Below are 18,094 nucleotides of genomic sequence, written 5' to 3'. Positions count from 1 at the left end.
GTTGAGACTTGGGGCTGGAGCCAGGCGGGAGATTCCCAATTTTCCTGTCCTGCCTGTCCTCCACTGTGCTAGCTAGTTGTGCATCATTGTTCCCTATATAATTTCCACCAATCTTCTAATCGCCTCTTTGTGACTGTAATCCTTTTTCTCTTCAGTCTTATCGTTGCCAGCAACAGCCAGGCCTCCTGCCAAATCTGTTACCCCTTCAGGGAGGGCAGGGCAAAGCCCGGTACACTTCAAAACCAAGGTTTCAAGTGTCTCACTCTCATTATGGCAGGCAGCACGTAATGTGTCCGTCCCCTGAAATTTAGCCCTGTACGCTCTCGTCCTTAAAACTCCCGTTCTTGCCTCAAACAGTAAAGAACTTCCCAGTGAATTGTCGAACACATTTTCTTTTCTTATGACTTGTTTCTATGTCCTGTACATTTTTAAACCAATTTTTCCTGCATTCTGACCTCCCATTTTTCTTTCTGCCTCTTTCTCGCCCTTTTCCATTGAAGTAGTCTGCTCAGCCCGATCACTAGTGTGTTGATATTTAAATGCATGCGTTTGGTTTGTCCATTTTGTGTTTAAACTTTTTATGTATAAATACTTAAATGCCTCCCTGCCCACTGCATACCATCCATTTCGGTCAACCCTTGTTCAGATTTCAACTTGCCAATTGCCTCCCTGCTCTCAAAAGATGACCAGCCCATGTCCCCCCGTTTTCCCTCATATGGTGTCTTTCCATGTGCTCCCAGTGCCGATCTGCCTACGCTTTGTCAAATTTCTAATCCTGGTTGAACCTCCGATTTTATGCACAGTACCCCATTACCAAAAGAGAGTCCTGGTACCATCACTCGGTTACTTGTACCTCTGACTACTTCATATCTATTATAATTCCATAGTGCCTGGAGCTTGATAATAGATGGATTTCTTGTCCCTTTTCGTATATTCTCCTCGTCTTCTAGATATTTCCTTCCCTCATTGAGCCTCTGTCAGACACCCATCCATGGTTGCTAGACTGTCGGCATGTTGGAAAGGCTGCCAAACTCGCCCAGTATAAAAGATTCTGGTCCGTGTTTCGTAAGCATGCCATCTGGAAGGTCTCCGAAAAGTCGTAGACACCAAAGTGTGCTAACAGACCCCTTGCAGCTCGTGTAGGGCCGCACTATATATCCCTTGCAGACCGAATCAAACAACATTGGTGGTTGCCATTTCTCAGGTGCAAGGCACGCAATGGGATCGATGTCAATGCCGAACGGCGACCGAACACTCGTGTTCAATGCTTGCTCGGGGTGTGGGCCCAAAGTATGGCGGCCTCGGATAAACGACGCAGCAGCCACTAGATGGAGCCAACTTTTGAAAGAAAGCGTCTAGCGACGACTGCGGTGAAACTGCCTTCCCAACATTCTTTCGCAGGTTCACAATTCGACCGCATAAATTTGATTGTGGCCAAGAGTCGATAGATGTAGTCATTTTTACATGTATGCGCCATGGTATACCTTATTGCTGCAGTCAAAGCTGTACACAAAAGCACGAAGACGCGCGACTCTACTCACAAACAAAGCGAGAGCTGCGGGGGTATCTTGTTCAAATGGCTGACCTCCAGCAAGCGCTCGTTGCCTGCTGACACGCTTTTGCTGTGCGTGCGTGCTCGGAGCTACGAGACTCCAATATGCGATGGAAGGTAGGAAGCTTGCGCTCAAAGTGGGACAACCGATTCCTGCCGTTCTCATACTGTCGGCGACCATAGCAGACGACGAGACACAGTGTGAACAAACAAAAAAGAAGGCTTTTTATTTTTAGTGGGGATAATAGGGTAAACCAACCAAAAAAAATCGATTTTGCAGTTTCAGTTCAAAGCCAGTAACATATAGAACATATGTTCCAAATTAAATGAGCATCCTATTTTTTTTAATGCGAAAGCATTAACTGTCCCACGGAGCAAGCCGACGTCATTAAAACTGATGCGCCGCAGCCAATGGAAGCCTCGTCGACACGCGCCAGCCAATGGTATTGAAGCCGAAAATCCATCAGCTTTACTCCGCTCCTTTGGGATCGGGGAAACTAGGTGCCGTTGTCTAGGCTTTTCGCATAGCTGGGAGCTGGCTTCACTTGGAGAAAGGATTTAAGGTGCCATTTGGCGCATTTTCGAAGCTGATGGCGTCGGCTCGCTCCATGAGACAGTTATGCTTTCTCGTTAAAAAATAAAAAACCAAAATTACTCGTTTACCCTACCAACCCCCCCTTAAGCCCCGTCCCAGGCAGGCAAAGAAGGCCCATGGCGGCCATTAGAAAAAGGCAGGACGATTGAGGGGCACAGCCCCGAGCGCGCGGGATCGGGTCCCGCGCCGGAAGCGGTGTTAGTGACAACGTGGAATGCTCGACGCGACTAGGAGGAGAAATAAAAACAACAACAACAAAAATGCGGCCTGGAATGCAGAGCTGGAGGAATGGTGCGTCGCGTGGGGGTGCCTATTGGGCACCGGGAATGTAGTCTCTGGCCATGAGGCAGGCAAACACTGTCATCACCATCTTGGGCTTTCCCTCCGCGATGTCTTCGGGAAGTGCGTAGATGCGTGCGCCCAGTTTGCGGGCCATCGAGATGGCGTACTTGGCATTGGCCAGTCGCTCCTCCTGCGAAAGAACGCAGCGAGAACATGCGCGGTGAGGACACCCCTCGAGAATCCCCGAGCAACACATGCTCCAGGTGCGCAAAACGAGCATGACATGTTGCTATAAAGTGAACCTAGAATGTTTCCTCGTGACCAAGTTTCAGCCACTGTTTGCCATTTAAATCTGTGGGTGTCGAACAAATGTTTAGGTCTCTGCAATACCTTATCGTGCTCCGTGAAGAATAATTATTTATAAAAGACACTATTTTAAGCGCACAAATTCAATTGATGTCTGCATGCCTCAAACCTACGACGTATTTCTCGTATTGTACTTTTCGAGACGCGGCACTATGCAGTGGCACCTCGACCTGAAGTCGGGTCGCTCTTTCGAGCGGCCCGACTCTGCGTTTGTTTATTAAAACAAAAGCCTTATACGTCTCATTGTTCAGTCGACCTTCAAAGTCCTTGAGCAAAAACTCGTCGGCGATACGAAAGGTACTAAAATGTTTACGTGATCACTCAGGCAAATTAAGGATAGCAAAGTGAAATAAGAGTAATTAAAGTGAATGAAGAGTAATTAAAGAGAAGTAAGGGTAATCAATGGGAATTAAGAAGGGCTATAAAACGAATAATGTCAAAAAAGACAATGTGAAACAAATTAAATCATGTGTCTGCCTTTAATGCATCGGCACTTGGGCTTTTGCCTTCAGGTCGTCTTGAGGATAATGTAAGAGACCCTGTGAATTTTCAGAACTGCAACATCCTTGTTTTCACAGTCATTGCTTACCGAGTTTGTTAGTAATTGGTAGAACTCGGTGCAAGCCGTCGAGTGCCAGGCTGAATGACATATATTCACCATTCTGTAACAACTAAGAAGCATACCGAAACGGAAACCGCCTAAGCAAAAAAATACTACATGCCATCCATAAGTGACACCCCAAACAAAACACAGTTTTCATCACTTGCTTATACATGCTGCTACACATTAAAAAAAATATATATATATGGAAGGGAGCAAACCGAAACCACACCGCAACGTGCCTGTTTTAAGGGGCTCATCACCACCTAGATACAAGGCCTTTGCACTGCTCCCCCTACACAGCACTAAACGTTAACACTAAAATGTCCTTGGACACTGCTGGCTACTGGCCACTCTAACAAGGTCGTGCAGATATGATAAGTAGAATCGAGAGCGTGCTGCACGTTATCTGACTTGGTGGGATGTCGTGGGGGAGAGCAAGCAGGCCCTTATCCAGTTGGCGTCGTCGCCGTGCCCCAGAGACAGCACATAAAAGCGTGGACGATGCAGCATCCATTTGATGCAACAGAACTTTCTTCATTCTTTTAGATAAAGTTTGAACCGGCAGCTTCAGAGCATGCATGTGGCAAAGGTGCTGTCGGGTTTTAAAATGGTCCAACGATCGACCGTTCGCATTAATATGTTTACAATCGTACACGAAATGAAGTGGCTGATTGTTCAGTGTTCTGCAAACATATACAGTCGTGTCTCTTTGATACGGGCACTTTCGTTCCCCACAAGACTTGTCTGTAATGCGGATCATTTGTAGTAACAGGACAAAAATGCGTGCATTTCTCTGCAAAAATACGAGGGTGCAAGTTAGCTGATGAAGGTTAAACAGTGATTTTACCGGAGACTAGGGTTTTACTACAGGATGATACAGACACATAGAAGCTTGAGACGTCTATGTATATGTGTTGTCCTGTAGTACAATTCCAGTGTCGTGTAAAGTCACAGTCTTTAACATTTACCCAGTTCGACCCTGAAAATTTAGTTTATATATATAGACCACATTTTCAAATGACACCTTAGCATATGCATCGTATTGATAATTACTGGGTATTGTTGTCGGGGATAACGGAACATCTACTAAAACTCCCTACTAGTGGTGTGCCCTATTAGTCAGGTACCCGTAGTAACGAAACATGACTGATTAACCCCTTAAACGTTTTTAATTTTGGGAAATATCTGACCCTCAACTACTTAATTGTTGTCTTCAAAGATCAAGTTTCTAGCCACAAAAAAAATTGGAGCAACATGCAAAAAAAGGTGCTGCCGTCTGTTGGCAGAGCCTCTAACTAAGCCACGAGTGAGTCTGGTTCATCCAAAACGATTGAGTGCGTGAACCGGAGACAGCAGACGAGCTATACTCGTCCCAAACTGTTTGGGGACTAGAAAAGCCCCACGCCTGACCTAGAACCACAAGGTCAGAAACACTCCAAACGGCCCAGTGCCAACTGCAAGGTGGGGCAGATCGCTAGCACAATCCCCAAGCCTTCCTGGGAATGGATTGACGGCGGTGTTCCCTCACCAGAGTCGTCCCGGGCAGCACCTGGCTGTAGTTGATGCAGCCAGGGTTGATGGCGTCGACCAGGTCCACAATGGGCTTTGCGTCGCAAATGCACGGGTCTTGGAAGTTGCGGATCTGCGTTGTCTTCTGCGCAGACTTGAGCTGAAGGGAAGAGCCGGGGAACGCGTGAACACACGGAGATCTCGGTGATGAAACTCACATAGCCTTGGAAGTAAAGGCCCATACAAAATAAGCAGCTCTTTCTTATCAAAGAGATTGCGTTTATGCGCTCATCTCCATGGGAAAACCTCTACGACCCAGCGTCTGGTGTCAGCATCACATTTAGCATACGGCGCCCATAAGGAACATAGACCACGGGACCCATACGAATGTCGCCATGTTACGTGACATTGTGCGACACCATAAGATTGTGCAACACTGTGCGACACCACGAAATCATGGGATACCATGGCCTCGCGTACAGCATGTACCCAGCTCATTTACAACACATTCTGCGAGGCTCAGAGTTTATAGAATATGATCAAGACATCCAGATTTTTTCTTTTTTATCCCATGAAACTCGCATGTTGCAATAACCCCCTATGACACCCCCATTTCAAGGTTTTCCAAACTAAATCAAACCCTACGTTCTACAGAAAGGAACTAATCCTTCTATAGGACTAAAAGTGTTCAACCAGGTGATGACACTGCAGAACTGAATTCTTGTCGAAGGATTGCATTTCATAGTAACCCTTTTCGGTGTTTGCAGCTCAAAGAACTATTGTGAAATACCGACTGTATGAAATGAATCGCCCTCTGGAGAGTGTCCTTGGGCTAAGTTTAATCCCTATTGTGGAGTTTAGTTTCTGCGAAATATTCCCAGAGATATAGAACATCAAAAAGTTTACAAATTATTTAAAGGAACCACGAAAAGAAAGGTGACAGGGGAACTAGTCTATTGATTTCCCGTCGTGATTATCTCGTCGTCGGGATTTTGAGCCGGTGCGTATGGATTTGAAGTTGTTATTGGCTGCAACATTCTTTCTGCATTTCCTACTGCTACACGCAATAATGGTACAAGTTCACTCGTACCTTTTCTTATATTTCTGTTCCTGGAGCATGGGCGAATTTAGGGGGGAGGGGGGCAGCCTAGTTTCCATACACCAGTTCTATATTAGGAAGAAATTATTAGTTTTTTGTGGCAACAGTATTGGGTCAACAAAACAGATCTGGGCAATGTTTTGCCCGTGATCTCGTCTCCTTGCAGACCACCCCTGCCCAAGCATGGCCTATAAATTCGCCCCTGTCCCGGAGGCTCGAACTGTAATTGCAGCGCTTTCTTTTTGCTCGTGTAACATTCCAAACGTTTGTTCCTGTCCGGCTGAATACTGATCTTCACCAGCATGGGAGAAAGGAACGGGAAGCTTCTTTGGGAGCGGCACTTCCACAGTCAGACGGCTATTGCACGTAGCCCCTCAATATTTACGACAAATTCTGCAAGTCTTTCATCTCGAGAAACCCTCGCGTGCTTCGAGTGGCGGCAGACGAACCCTTTTTGGTCTCAGCATTGGTGTATTAAAGCAATATGGGAGACTAGGGACCTTGTAAACAATAATGCACATACTAGGGATAGGCAGCATTGGGCTCGTAGTTGGGAATCGACGAGTGGCTCAGATCTGCTAAACCAGTACTTAAACCGGAAGAATGCTCCACTTGGGGGATAGGGATGGTCGAGGAAATTTGGGAGCTTGGGGAACCTATGAGAGTGTGAATTTGGGTCTGGGGAACCTCAGTGTTTCTAGGAACCAAGTTTGAGAACTCGTCCCTTGAACTATGGGTTCCCAAACTGGGTTTTTATGAACCCTGGGCTTTCCCAGGGCACTTTCGTGGGTGCATGCTCTGGGAAACCCATGCGGGTGGTCAGCTTTCTCGATCGTCCCTGCCCCCAAATAAAGTATTTTTCCAGATTTTATGCACAACCGAGCCAAACATTCCTTAGTATCTGTATTATTGTTTACAAGGCTTCTACACTGCTTTACCGCATCAATGCCAAGACCTGGAGGGGTTCCTCGGCTATCAATTGAGAAAGACAAACGCTCCTCGACAATGAAAAGTTTGACAATCTTTGGTTTAACCACCGATGTTTAGGGATGCCTTCTGGATTGCCACAAGCGACGGGGGACTCCATCCATCGGGTTGAAGGACAGGTATTGGACGATTACAGTAAATGAAAGGATGAATGAAGGAAACTAAATGTGTGCAAACCAACCTTGAATATCTGAACCGGAGAATAATCAACCCTACTTTTAAAGGCTAAATAGGTTTGACCTATTTAGCCTTTAAAAACAATCGGCATCAATAAAAACACCAAAAAACATGGTTGTTTGAGTTAATTGACTGCTGAGACCTTTGGGGATTCCAAAGGGTCAGCGGTCTCCCATCCGAGGACCCGTGGTTTAAGGCATTAGGAAGGGTACCAGCCACCCACCTTGGAGTTTGCCCAGTCAACAATCTCCTTTTCGACGATGGGGTGCCCCGTGCCGGCGAGCTGCGTGAGTACTGACAGGGTGTAGGCCCGCATGAGCTGCCACACCAGGGCCAGGGTGAGGGTGGCGTTGCCATCCGACAGGTCCTGTCCCGCCACGCCCACAAGCGAGAAGCCCAGCTTGCGCCCCAGCTCCACTGCATAGTTGCAGTTCTCGAGCTTCTCCATGAAGCCCTTGAGTCGGCTGAACGTGCGGTGAACGCGGGTCCAGTTCACCAGGCCCGGCCGGATCACGTCGAACAGCTGCAACGGGCAAAACGCGTCAAGAATCTTCTACGAATGATGCAGTATCAGTAAAACAGAAGACTTGCTCCAACCCCGCTTCCTTTCTCGCAGACGGCATCACTCAAAAAAAGAAGATTGGGCCTCTCTCGTCTAAAGCTGGCATCTTCAAAAACTCGTTCATTCCACGCACCGCTTGGCGCTGGAACGAGTTCACAGAGACAAATAAAGTCTCACAACAAGAAAAGCGACAATTTTTTCCAATCCTTGCTCTGTCCCTAACACCCCATACAGCTGGAGTGTTAACTTTTTTTTTTTAAGTCCTGCATTCGCTGTAGGCAGTGCGTCCTTTCTTTGATGTGTCGTAGTGTCATTTACATAGTTTCACCTCCACCGCTCTAATGCCCTCGCACACCCACTGGGGGCCGACTAACTTACTGCTGTCTAAACAAATATGCGCAACACAATTTTAAATGTGGCAACGCCGTAGGCTTCATGTATCCAGTGAAAACTCAATTTTGTCGGCCAACGAATGCACTCCCGTCGCAGTCAAAAAGGGACTCCGGTGAAACTAGTTTTTGTATTTCATTTTCTTCATTTCTTCTCTTCTTCTATCCTTTTCTTCCTCTCCCCCTCCCCCCTCAACGGTGACCTACGGGCCTGCATGGTCGCGCAACCCATCGTTTTCTACAAAATAAGTAAAGTAAAGCTAAACAACAAACAACAACTAGTTTTTGTTTTCGAGTTTCGGAATCCGATGGTGATGGGGTTGCAATATGTTTCGTCGCATTTCTAAATGTAGTAATTTTTTCTTCCGCCTGTCTCTAGATGTCGCACTCTCGTTCAAGACCTGAGCAGAGTTGACAGAATTTATTTATTTTCTTTTCAACACGCTACCAGCTGTAAGGTCAAAGCAGGCTGGTAGGTATGTTGGAGGCTTCTCAAGTAATTAAATAATATTGAGAAAAGCAGACACTTTTGCACTAATACAATACAAATTTAAAAAAAAAATTGCCTCAAAAACAGTTTGTGTTAAAGCTAAGAAAATTACTTCAAAAAATAATGTGAAGGTAATCGGAAAAAGACTTCGCACGGCAGACTGCATGCAAGTACAAGCACAAGCTGAGGTGACACCTAAAAAAAAAATTGCAATGATATGTTCAGCGTGTTAATCTCTACATATTACTGCAGTGAAAAATTATAGGACAGCAAGAGTTTTCTGACAACAAAAAAAAAGAAAACAGTGATAGTGCAGTCTTAATTCGCATCCGGCCTTCCAGCGAATTACACAAGCCAGTCAACAAAAATGCTGAAGACATGTTCTATCCCTAACATTTTACGGATTCCCGATTGCTCTTTACCCAGAACAGACATGCCACAGCTGCCAAAATGTAGGCAAGCAGAGGTAACAACTGAAATGCGACCGAACGAAGCCAGACACAGCACACAACGTAGCTCCGCATACAATTGGGTCATCCATCTCTGTCGAGTGCTATTGTGTAATATATAGCCTCTGGTTGCCGCCACAACACGAGTTGCTCGCATGGAGCAACATCTCTGTGGACCCGATGGATACTATAAACATTAACAAGTGGCCAGCAGTCTCATCCCCTAGCTTTGCTCACAATAAGCGAATCATACTCCATTTAATGGAACACCTGGTGAATTTCGTCACCACCAAGAGAGCTGCCATCCAATTTTAAGCGAACCGGTGTTACGAAACTAGTTTCCTCACAGGGTGTACAGATTTTAATTAAAGATTCCCAAACTTTTGCGGGTTTTCCCCGGCTCTAACCGGGGTTTCCCAGCTAATTTGGAGGAAGGAAAGGAGGATGACTTCTGTTGTATCCGACCCTGCAACTGGAAAAGCACAATACAAGATTCGTGTTCGCACAACTGTTGAGTCTTGACACAACTGCATATACGGGGATAGGTTAAGTTCAGTGTACAACCCTTCTGAACGTGTGTGTCAACCGAAGCAAGCAACAGTAACATTTCTTCAAAATTTCTCTAGACTCTCCGAATGTGCTTGTAGTTTCGCTTTTCGCTTTGGCTGAACAACTTTTTTGAGACAGACTCACCTGGAAGATGATGAGTCCATCCGCCAGGTCGCTGTACAGCCAGTTGACGTACGGTTCGACCCCCATCGAGTTGACCCAGTTGCGGTACGTCTTCTCCTCCCGTGTCTCCTCGAGACCCTCGAGCATCTCCAGTGGACCCTCCGGCAGATCCAGCGCAGGATGATTGTTGAAGAGGTTGGCCACAAACGCCACGTTGAGCTTGTAGACGCCCTCCACGACGTCCTGTGGCGTCAGAAACGACCGACAGTTGATCTTGTCCGCCTGCTGAAGCATCAGCTCGGCCCGGGCCGTCAGGTCGGACTCCCGGAGCGCCTCCGTGTGGACTCCAGACCCCAACGGAGCGATCTGCTTCAGCAGGAGCGTGTAGACCTCCGAGTCGCGCACGTCCGACGTGAAGTTGGCCACCCGCCGCTTCGTCCCAGCACGCTCCAGGTGGTAGTTGCACCAGCGCAACAGGATGGCCTCCGGCGACAAATGAAGCAGATGGCTCATGTCCTCTCCTGGCTTCACCAGCTGGACAAGGCCTGGGCAGTGCTGGAGACTGATCTGGTTGAAGAGCCCGATTTTGATGATCTGCCAGAGAAGACCAAGCACCAAATGGGGCTTCCCGCGGGCCAGGTCGTGGGCGTCGATGTTGACGATGCTACAGCCGATGGATTGCGCCGAGCTGAGGGCTAGCGTCAAATTCTCGTGCTTGGTGTAGACCGTAAGGCCCTTCTTGTTGATGGCCCGCTCGTCGATGGTCTCCGGACACGAGTGGTTGATCATCTTGCAGAGGAGGATGCCGTCCCGGACGCGGTCGTAGAGCGCCTCCCCGCCGGCTTCGATCGGCAGGAGGTGCTTGAGGTCGGGGTCTGTGCGGAGGTTGCGGTTGATCCAGTCAGAGAATGCGGCCTGCTCTTCGTGACGCACCGAGTGGGTGGTGCCCTCGCTGGAGGCCTCGGACATGCCCCCAAGCGTCTGGACGTTCTCCTTCTTGGACAGCATGGCCTTAAAGCCTGCGGACACCTCCTGGGCACGCAGCTCCGAGTACAGCTGTTCAAATTCCGAGAGGGACAGACGGCCCGGTTCTGCCATCGCCTTCCGCCGCTCCATGTCCTCGATGAGTTGCCGCACCTTCCACTGGGGCAGCTTGAAGCCCACCGCGGATAGGGCCTCACGCAGGGAAGAGAGTTCCACATAGCCACGGTTGAGCTGCAAAGCACATCTGATGCTGGACTGGCTCTGTATATTCTCAGGAGACAATGGAGCGGATAGCCGGCTTGCACAGACATGAAGTTATAGACTACAAAGGCGCTGCCATCTTGAATTGTCGTCACTTTCAGTATGGACGAAAACATTTGCCGTCACCACACCAATATAAGCCATTTAGGATATAAGTGTAACCGTAAGATTCTCGTTTTGCCTCCCCTCTATCTTTTTTTTACCATTTACAGGTTGAAAGGTTTTATTATTATTTTCATCACCCATATTGGGTACACCTATTAGGTAGCTGGGGACGAGAGCACATGAAAAAGGTAGCAGCTTTAAAATTTATAAATCACAACAGACAAGGGCAATCTGGAAGTCCAAAAGCTTCAATGCGTAATGGTCCATCTGATATTGTTAATATTTCTAGAATTGAGGAATGCTCCATTTATATTTCATACTTTCGTAAGAGTAGTGCGAGAGTTACAAATTAGTGTGGGAGTTCCAGACCATGTATCACCATGTATCACCGACATGACTGAATCACACTCATAAGGCTGTTATCCTTCACAACCTCTATATGCACCTGAGTCACTTGTGTGCTGGAAGTCGGCCAGCTATTCGATCCTCCGCGGCCCCCGCAGACGAACTATCAACAACAAGGCAATAGATACCGGAGCTGCTTATGTTTTTTACGAAAAATAATAACGTCCCGCCGAAACTTTTGTTTATTAATGACGTTACCGTCATATCGTCTTCAACAACAACAAAAAACGCCGACCTTTGCACGTTGAAAGGATACACGACGACGTCATCGACGCGTTCCTGGCGTACGCAATTTTCTGGCAGCATTCCAAGCATTTCAACAATCGGCGCTCGCAGCCAGAGTGGTGACCACTCCCGCTACAAGTTCAACAAAATTGACCGTGCCATATGACGTGTTTTTTTTTTTTTTTTTTTTTTTTTTTTTTTTTTTTTTTTTAGAGTGCCGCCGCGTAGACCTTTCTGTCGTGACAATTAAATTGAAGGAGAGAAATAAAAACAACAAGCGGGAAATCGTGGGTATCTGTGCTTCGTGAGTCAAATTTCATTTCAGAATGGAAGGTGAATTAATTAGTGATAAACGCAGATTGCGATCTGGCAAAAAACACGTCACAAATGAATCAAACTGCCGCCGTCGCGCTTCCCTCTCTCTCCTCTCCTCTTTCCTTTTGCTAATTATTCCTACTGCGTCGCGTTCGTCCGGATTTATTTTATTCTTTCCTCCGTCGTTTAAGTCAAATAATTGCTTCTCTTCCCGTGTCGTAATTTTTCTTTGAGCCGCCATCGTGTGACTACCGTTTATTTATTTTTATTTTTTCCAGCAAGTGCATTATTTGAATGAAGAAAGTTAAAAACGAAACCGAACCTTCTAATTACACGCGCCTCATTAGCAGACGAAATCAGAAAGGACAGCGATCGCTCCTCCCACGGCGCAAGACACTTATCACACATTTGTTCGAAGGAAGGAAATTTCGACTTTTCATCGAATGCGACTTTTGTAACCTGGAGCTTTAAAGGAAAGAGTTCAGACCCGCGGCTCGGACCCGTGGGACCGGACGGTTAAAGGCGCACCTGGCAGATGCGTATGTCAACTGCCGCCACGCCCTCTCCGGCGGGCATGTATTGCACCCTTTTGATAGCAAAGCAGTACGGGCAGCGCTCGTTCTACGCGGTTCTACAGAATGGCCGGAACTAGCACTTCCCGGCGCAACCTTTTCCCGTAACAAAAAGAAAAAAAAAATCGCAAATTCCCCGGCACAACCCCGCTTTCAGACCAACCACGTCAACGACCCACCGAGGCACCCTTCCCTTTGATACCCCTGTATTCTTTCCTCCCAATTATTTTTTTTTTATTATTGTTGTTTCTTTTTACATGTTCCGTGTTTCGCACCCAACTTATTTTTGTTTGCCTGACTTTTTTTTTTTTTTTTTGCTGGCGACGGGAGATGATTATCACGCACAAACGTTATCCTCAACTGTCAACCACCTGTACGAAAAGAGTTATGCGAAATAAGTGACACTTTTTTTGTTTTTGTTTGACGCAGTCGCGAATTCCGTCGAGGATAGCTGTGAAGCTACGCGTCCTTGCTTGAAACCCGGCCGCGATTACAACGGAAAGTGGCCGAGTTCAATTTTATCGTCGTACTCGCGCCATACACACATCGCGCGATCGCAGTCAAGTGCTCGATCTCAGCTAGACGAGGAATGCTGCTTCCCACTTTTTTGTTTTTATCCGCTTGCTTGTTTAAACACGACAAAACAAAAGCGGCAAGTGTCAATCACAACATGTACGCACAAGCGACCTTTGTCAAATATCCGAACTACGAGCGGAGCCTGTTTGGAAGAATAGTTCATATTTTCCTGCATGCATTTTTTTTTCTTTTTTTTTTTTCCTGCGCGGCACGGACAAAGTTAGCGAGGCAGTCCGTACGGACCGCCGCGCGGCAATCCAGAAAGGAACACCACCTGTTCAACCAGCGCCAAAGCTCGACGGCTTGGTCATGCAGGGGAGCGGTACGCTGTGTTTGTCAGCGAAACTCACCGTCTCGACGTGTGCGCCAAGTTCCTCCCGCTGATCGTCCGATAAGAGTAGGGACTGTCGAATTCCCGCCATGTTCGTGTCGAGCGAGAGCCGTGTCCGCCGCCGCCACCCCGTTTGCGGGCCTCTCCTGACTTCACGGGTACGGCGAGGAGCAGCAAGTAGCACAAACGCCCACAAAATCCGCGGTTACAGACGCACAGACACGCTGCCGACGCCGGCGGATGAATCACACGCGGCGGCCGCCCAGTTTTTCACGTGCCGCTTTGTGACGTAATGCGCTCTGTTCGATTGTTCCAGTCTGTGTGTTGTTGCTGTCAAAACGTACGACTCTTATCGTACAAAAATTATCTGGTGGCGTCATACAAGTTATTTATTAAAAATAAATAATATGTGTTTAAATAGTTTGAAATACTTATTTATATCTTTAATTACGTAAAAATAAATATAATTATATAACAAAAAGCATTAAATGATTTAGCTTTTTATTTAAACCTGTCGATTGCAGCGCTGCTAATAATGCGGCGGTGCTCATACGCCTTGTCGGTTAGCGAGCTGAAACTTTGTCTCGACTTTGCCCACTAACTAAACGTGTCAACGAGACAGCGGCTAACAAAATGGCGAATCGCACAGTAAAAGATGCCCATTCTGTGCGGGGAACGAATCCTCAGTACCTGATCGAGAAAATCATAAGATCTCGTATCTACGACTCGAGGTACTGGAAAGAAGAATGCTTCGCGCTGACAGGTTCGTACGCACATGACTCGCGTAAACCTAATTCAATCCTTCGATAAACGCGTTGGAACTGCGATTGCCCGTGTCTGTTTTCAGCCGAGCTTTTGGTCGACAAGGCAATGGAACTCAAATTTATCGGCGGCGTCTACGGCGGCAACGTAAAGCCCACGCCTTTCCTTTGTCTGCTGCTCAAGATGCTTCAGATCCAACCAGAAAAGGACATCGTTGTCGAGTTCATCCGACAGGAGGACTTCAAGTAAGGACTTGGGTGTTCTCTCCGACTGTTCAAACATCGCCCCAATGACTCAAATTCGATGTTTAGGTACGTACGCGCCCTGGGAGCCAACTATATGCGGCTGGTGGGAAGTTCCTTAGACTGCTACAAGTATCTAGAACCGCTGTACAACGACTACCGCAAGTTGAGGCGCCAAAACAGAGATGGAAGTAAGAATATCCTGGTCCACAGTGTCACTCACTATCTCTGTACCCACACTAACCTTCTTCCCTTTTATTTTTGTAGCCTTTGCAATAGTACACATGGATGAACTGATCGACGAGCTGCTGAGGGAAGAACGAGCGGCTGACGTCATTCTCCCGCGCATCCAGGTAAGACTACATGACTTTCCCCGTAAACATTGAAAAGGTCCAACATTGTACCGATCACATCCCTGTAAAATGTCGAGGAACAATCTTCCCACTAGACTAGGCCATGAAAGTAGCTACAGATGAGGTGAACAACTCCTAGATGTAGTCACTTGCAGATCTTGGTTCATTACCTTAGTCAGCAAAGTGCAAGTTGAACGTCCATAGATTTTCCTACCTAACTGTGATCGGCCTTTCATCCTCTCTATAATGTTGGAGTGCATTCAGTTCCATTGCTTGAGTCGTCGATAATGTACTCTGAAGGTTGACATAACCAACTCCCACCATACCCCTCACTAGTGCAGCACTACAAAGGCACATTTAGAATGAGCACCTTCTATGGCACATGCTTGTGCGCATGTTTTGCACAAATCTGCACACAATACTCTGCAAAAGTAGAGTCGAGTAAAAAGTTTTGGGATAAAATTTGACGAAGTTTTTCCTTCACTGCTCACAGAAGCGCCACGTCTTGGAGGAGACAAACGAACTGGACCCACGCATCAGTGCTCTCGAAGATGATGTCGATGATGTGGACTCGGCAGAAGAGGAAGAAGACCCAAAGGTAAGCATTCTGTCCCTAGCTTACCGCACAAATTGCGCAGGTTTTTGAGACAGCAATGCTTCTCACCTGATGGTCATATTGTCAGATCTCGTGCATCCAGCTTCCTCTGTGGTACTGGATATTGGTGAAGAGATTGAATTATAGGGCGTGCTCTGTCTAGCTTGTTTTTCTATAGATCAATGGTTGCCCAAGAGAAGAGTTGTGGACTTTATTTTTTAAGCCATCTTCCTCGACAGAGCGCAGGGCACAATGTAACGTGAAAACTGATGACACTAAACAAAGTGACATTGGCAGGACATGACAGGCTAGATCTCTCACAAAAGCAGGGTAGGTTGCGAGCTTGACCCACTTTGACCTTTGTGCTAAACAGGTGTTGGACAGATGCACGGTACATGCTGCATTGTTCACGGAGGCCAGAATAACTATAAAAGATCCCCTCCTCGTATGATGGCAGGACACTAGCACCAGCCAAATGCAAATGTGCGTTCGGCTGCAGCAGCCAAGCGCTGAGTCATTGTTGGTGGCCCCATGGGTATAGTTCTGAAGTTAGCCGCTGGGGGTGCGACAATTGGATCTCCTCCCCAGTAGTTAGCACTTTGACATGCCTCGTCGTTCTTGCACTGTTACCATAAATTGCTGCATCTGTCGTGTTCGTCTGTAGGTTCCGGCAGTACCACAGCCGAAAAAGGACGCCACCCAGAGACATCGATCATCGCCATCGCGACACAAGACCAGACCATCGCAGCACGGCGTCAAGGAGCACCGGGAGAGGGATAAGGACCTTAGAGACAAGGGGGTTAAAGAGCATAGGGATAGGGACTTTAGGGAAGTGCACGCTCCACACAGCAGGGACAGAGATCCCCGAGAGAGGGAGCCCCGGGATATGCGGGACAGGGACCTGCGAGAGAGGGACTTTAGGGACAGGGATATGCGAGACAGGGACCTCAGGGACCGTGACTATAGGGATTATAGGGACACGGACTACCGAGAGAAGGACTATCGGGAGAAAGACTACAGGGAGAAGGAAAAGGACTATAGGGACAGGGATTACAGAGACCACCACACCCGAAGACACAAGGAGGATCGGAAAACAGAAAAGCGAAAGTCCAACAAGTAGGCTCCTTGCATGTGTCTGTAAAAAGAATGACCCTTCAGCCACTCATTCATTGTCATTTTCAATAAACATGTTCCTTCTAATAAGATTATGCACACATGATGTGTTTCAAAAGTTAATGTTTGCTTTTGGTTCCTTGTGCCAAGTGTGTAATGGGTCTTATGACGTGGGTGCAGTGGACTTTTTTTTGCATGCTTCTGTGTGTGGTAGAGTAAACAGTGACCTAGCAGCTTTTCGGATCCTGCCAATTGTGTAAAGCTTGTAATGTGTTAAGACATAGAATGATGGAGATGTGGCAGACAGAACAGCGCCTGTATTCCTTTGCAGTGGATCTTTATATTCTCTTTGGTAATGCTTGTGGTCACAAATGCTAATTGGGGGTACACTTTTCGAGCTGTTCACTTAATCTTCTCCACGTGCAATACATGGCTTGCACATGACGTCATTCAAAGAGCGCTCGGTGACCACCAGAGAAGAGGGGAAGAAGGAGCTCCCCTCCTTTCAGGATCCTCTTTTGTGCCTCCTAGATTTGGATAGACATCGCTCTTTTCCTTCCAGAAAATTATAGAAGATTAACCCGTCACTCAAAATTCTTACAAAAGCAGCGTCCCTCTCCTCTTACATGGTGGTCAAAAGTATGCGATGTGACGTCAGTGCAAGCCATGTATGATCACTGATAGCGAGTTCGTTTCACACGCACTGGCACCGTTCGAGTTCTCTCCCAGAATGCATCGCACTCACAGAGTGTTGCACGGAAAACTGGACTCAAACGAACTCGCTAAATGCACCGAGTGCAGAAGACTGATGCTGCCGCCATCTATGTTGTAGAAAGGGTACCGACTTCAAACCGACACTAGCGCCTTTCTGTTCCGAGTGATGCGTGGGAATGCGAGAATGCAGTCGCTACCAGCGTTTATCTGCAAACGTTGGCAACTGCAACCTGTAGTTTATAGTTGCGATGTCTCCAAGCAGCTCGGCTGCCGTAGAGATAGTTACAGACAGAGTAAATTTCCGCAACCAGCTGTCTAAAAAGCAGCTGGTTGCGATCTTTCAATCCTTATTACCGTTTACACTGAAAAAAACTGATGATGCTGTCCGAGCAGAAGCCTGATCCGTTTGAGCATGGTATTATGCGGGAACCACTGAAAGGGTACGGCTCAAAACTAGCCTGTAGGAATATCCAGCAAAACTGGGACTTTCGATTTGGATCGTCATTATAGGTAAATTAGATATTAGCCTTGGTGAGGGCGTCGAGAACGAGAGCTTTCTCGAACAAAATACGTCGGGGCAAGTTAGCTGCGTAGGTAAATGTTAAACATGGTGATGTTGCCCAATCCTCGGGTAAAGCCACCATATTTAGCTTTCTCTGATGCTTATTGGGCAGTCAGAGGTTTCTGCTGGGGGAGTTTTATCGACAAATGTTAAATTTTTCACCCGCACACGGATGGTGATAGACATCTCGGGGGCCGCTGTTGCGTTTGTTCTGAGCATTTCTTGACACACTGGTATTCTTCAGCG

General features: G+C 47.2%; 2 protein-coding genes across 2 annotated transcripts; one reads left to right on the top strand and one right to left on the bottom strand.

The window, feature by feature from the left end:
• Positions 1–1,754: 1,754 nt before the first annotated feature.
• Positions 1,755–13,803, bottom strand: LOC8038946 (plastin-2). Its single transcript, XM_042289443.1, has 5 exons — positions 13,527–13,803; positions 9,755–10,948; positions 7,395–7,694; positions 4,928–5,068; positions 1,755–2,619 (listed from the first exon to the last, which is right to left on the bottom strand). The coding sequence occupies exons 1-5, from the start codon at positions 13,596–13,598 to the stop codon at positions 2,458–2,460; spliced, it is 1,869 nt and encodes a 622-aa protein (XP_042145377.1). The 5' UTR covers positions 13,599–13,803; the 3' UTR covers positions 1,755–2,457.
• Positions 13,804–14,056: 253 nt separating this feature from the next.
• Positions 14,057–16,664, top strand: LOC120845801 (pre-mRNA-splicing factor 38A). The gene is made up of 6 exons (XM_040217351.3): positions 14,057–14,270; positions 14,355–14,514; positions 14,581–14,702; positions 14,779–14,864; positions 15,358–15,462; positions 16,124–16,664. Exons 1-6 carry the CDS (start codon positions 14,141–14,143, stop codon positions 16,577–16,579), a joined length of 1,059 nt encoding a protein of 352 aa, XP_040073285.1. The 5' UTR covers positions 14,057–14,140; the 3' UTR covers positions 16,580–16,664.
• The last annotated feature ends 1,430 nt before the right edge of the window (positions 16,665–18,094 follow it).

The sequence above is a fragment of the Ixodes scapularis genome, unplaced genomic scaffold (assembly GCF_016920785.2).
Source record: "Ixodes scapularis isolate PalLabHiFi unplaced genomic scaffold, ASM1692078v2 PGA_scaffold12__126_contigs__length_90152505, whole genome shotgun sequence".
Classification (NCBI taxonomy): Eukaryota; Metazoa; Arthropoda; class Arachnida; order Ixodida; family Ixodidae; genus Ixodes; species Ixodes scapularis.
The sequence above is the reverse complement of the archived record's forward strand: the minus strand, read 5'-3'. Positions and strand labels throughout refer to the sequence as shown.

Bases quoted from the DNA above. Each gene is read 5' to 3' on its own strand.
- LOC120845801 (XM_040217351.3), top strand. From the start codon at position 14,141: ATGGCGAATCGCACAGTAAAAGATGCCCATTCTGTGCGGGGAACGAAT. The intron at 14,703-14,778 runs GTAAGAATATCC...TTATTTTTGTAG, and splicing joins GCGCCAAAACAGAGATGGAA to CCTTTGCAATAGTACACATG. The intron at 14,865-15,357 runs GTAAGACTACAT...CACTGCTCACAG, and splicing joins TCATTCTCCCGCGCATCCAG to AAGCGCCACGTCTTGGAGGA.
- LOC8038946 (XM_042289443.1), bottom strand. From the start codon at position 13,598: ATGGCGGGAATTCGACAGTCCCTACTCTTATCGGACGATCAGCGGGAG. The intron at 10,949-13,526 runs GTGAGTTTCGCT...TGTGCTTTGCAG, and splicing joins TTGGCGCACACGTCGAGACG to CTCAACCGTGGCTATGTGGA. The intron at 7,695-9,754 runs GTGAGTCTGTCT...TGCCCGTTGCAG, and splicing joins ATGGACTCATCATCTTCCAG to CTGTTCGACGTGATCCGGCC.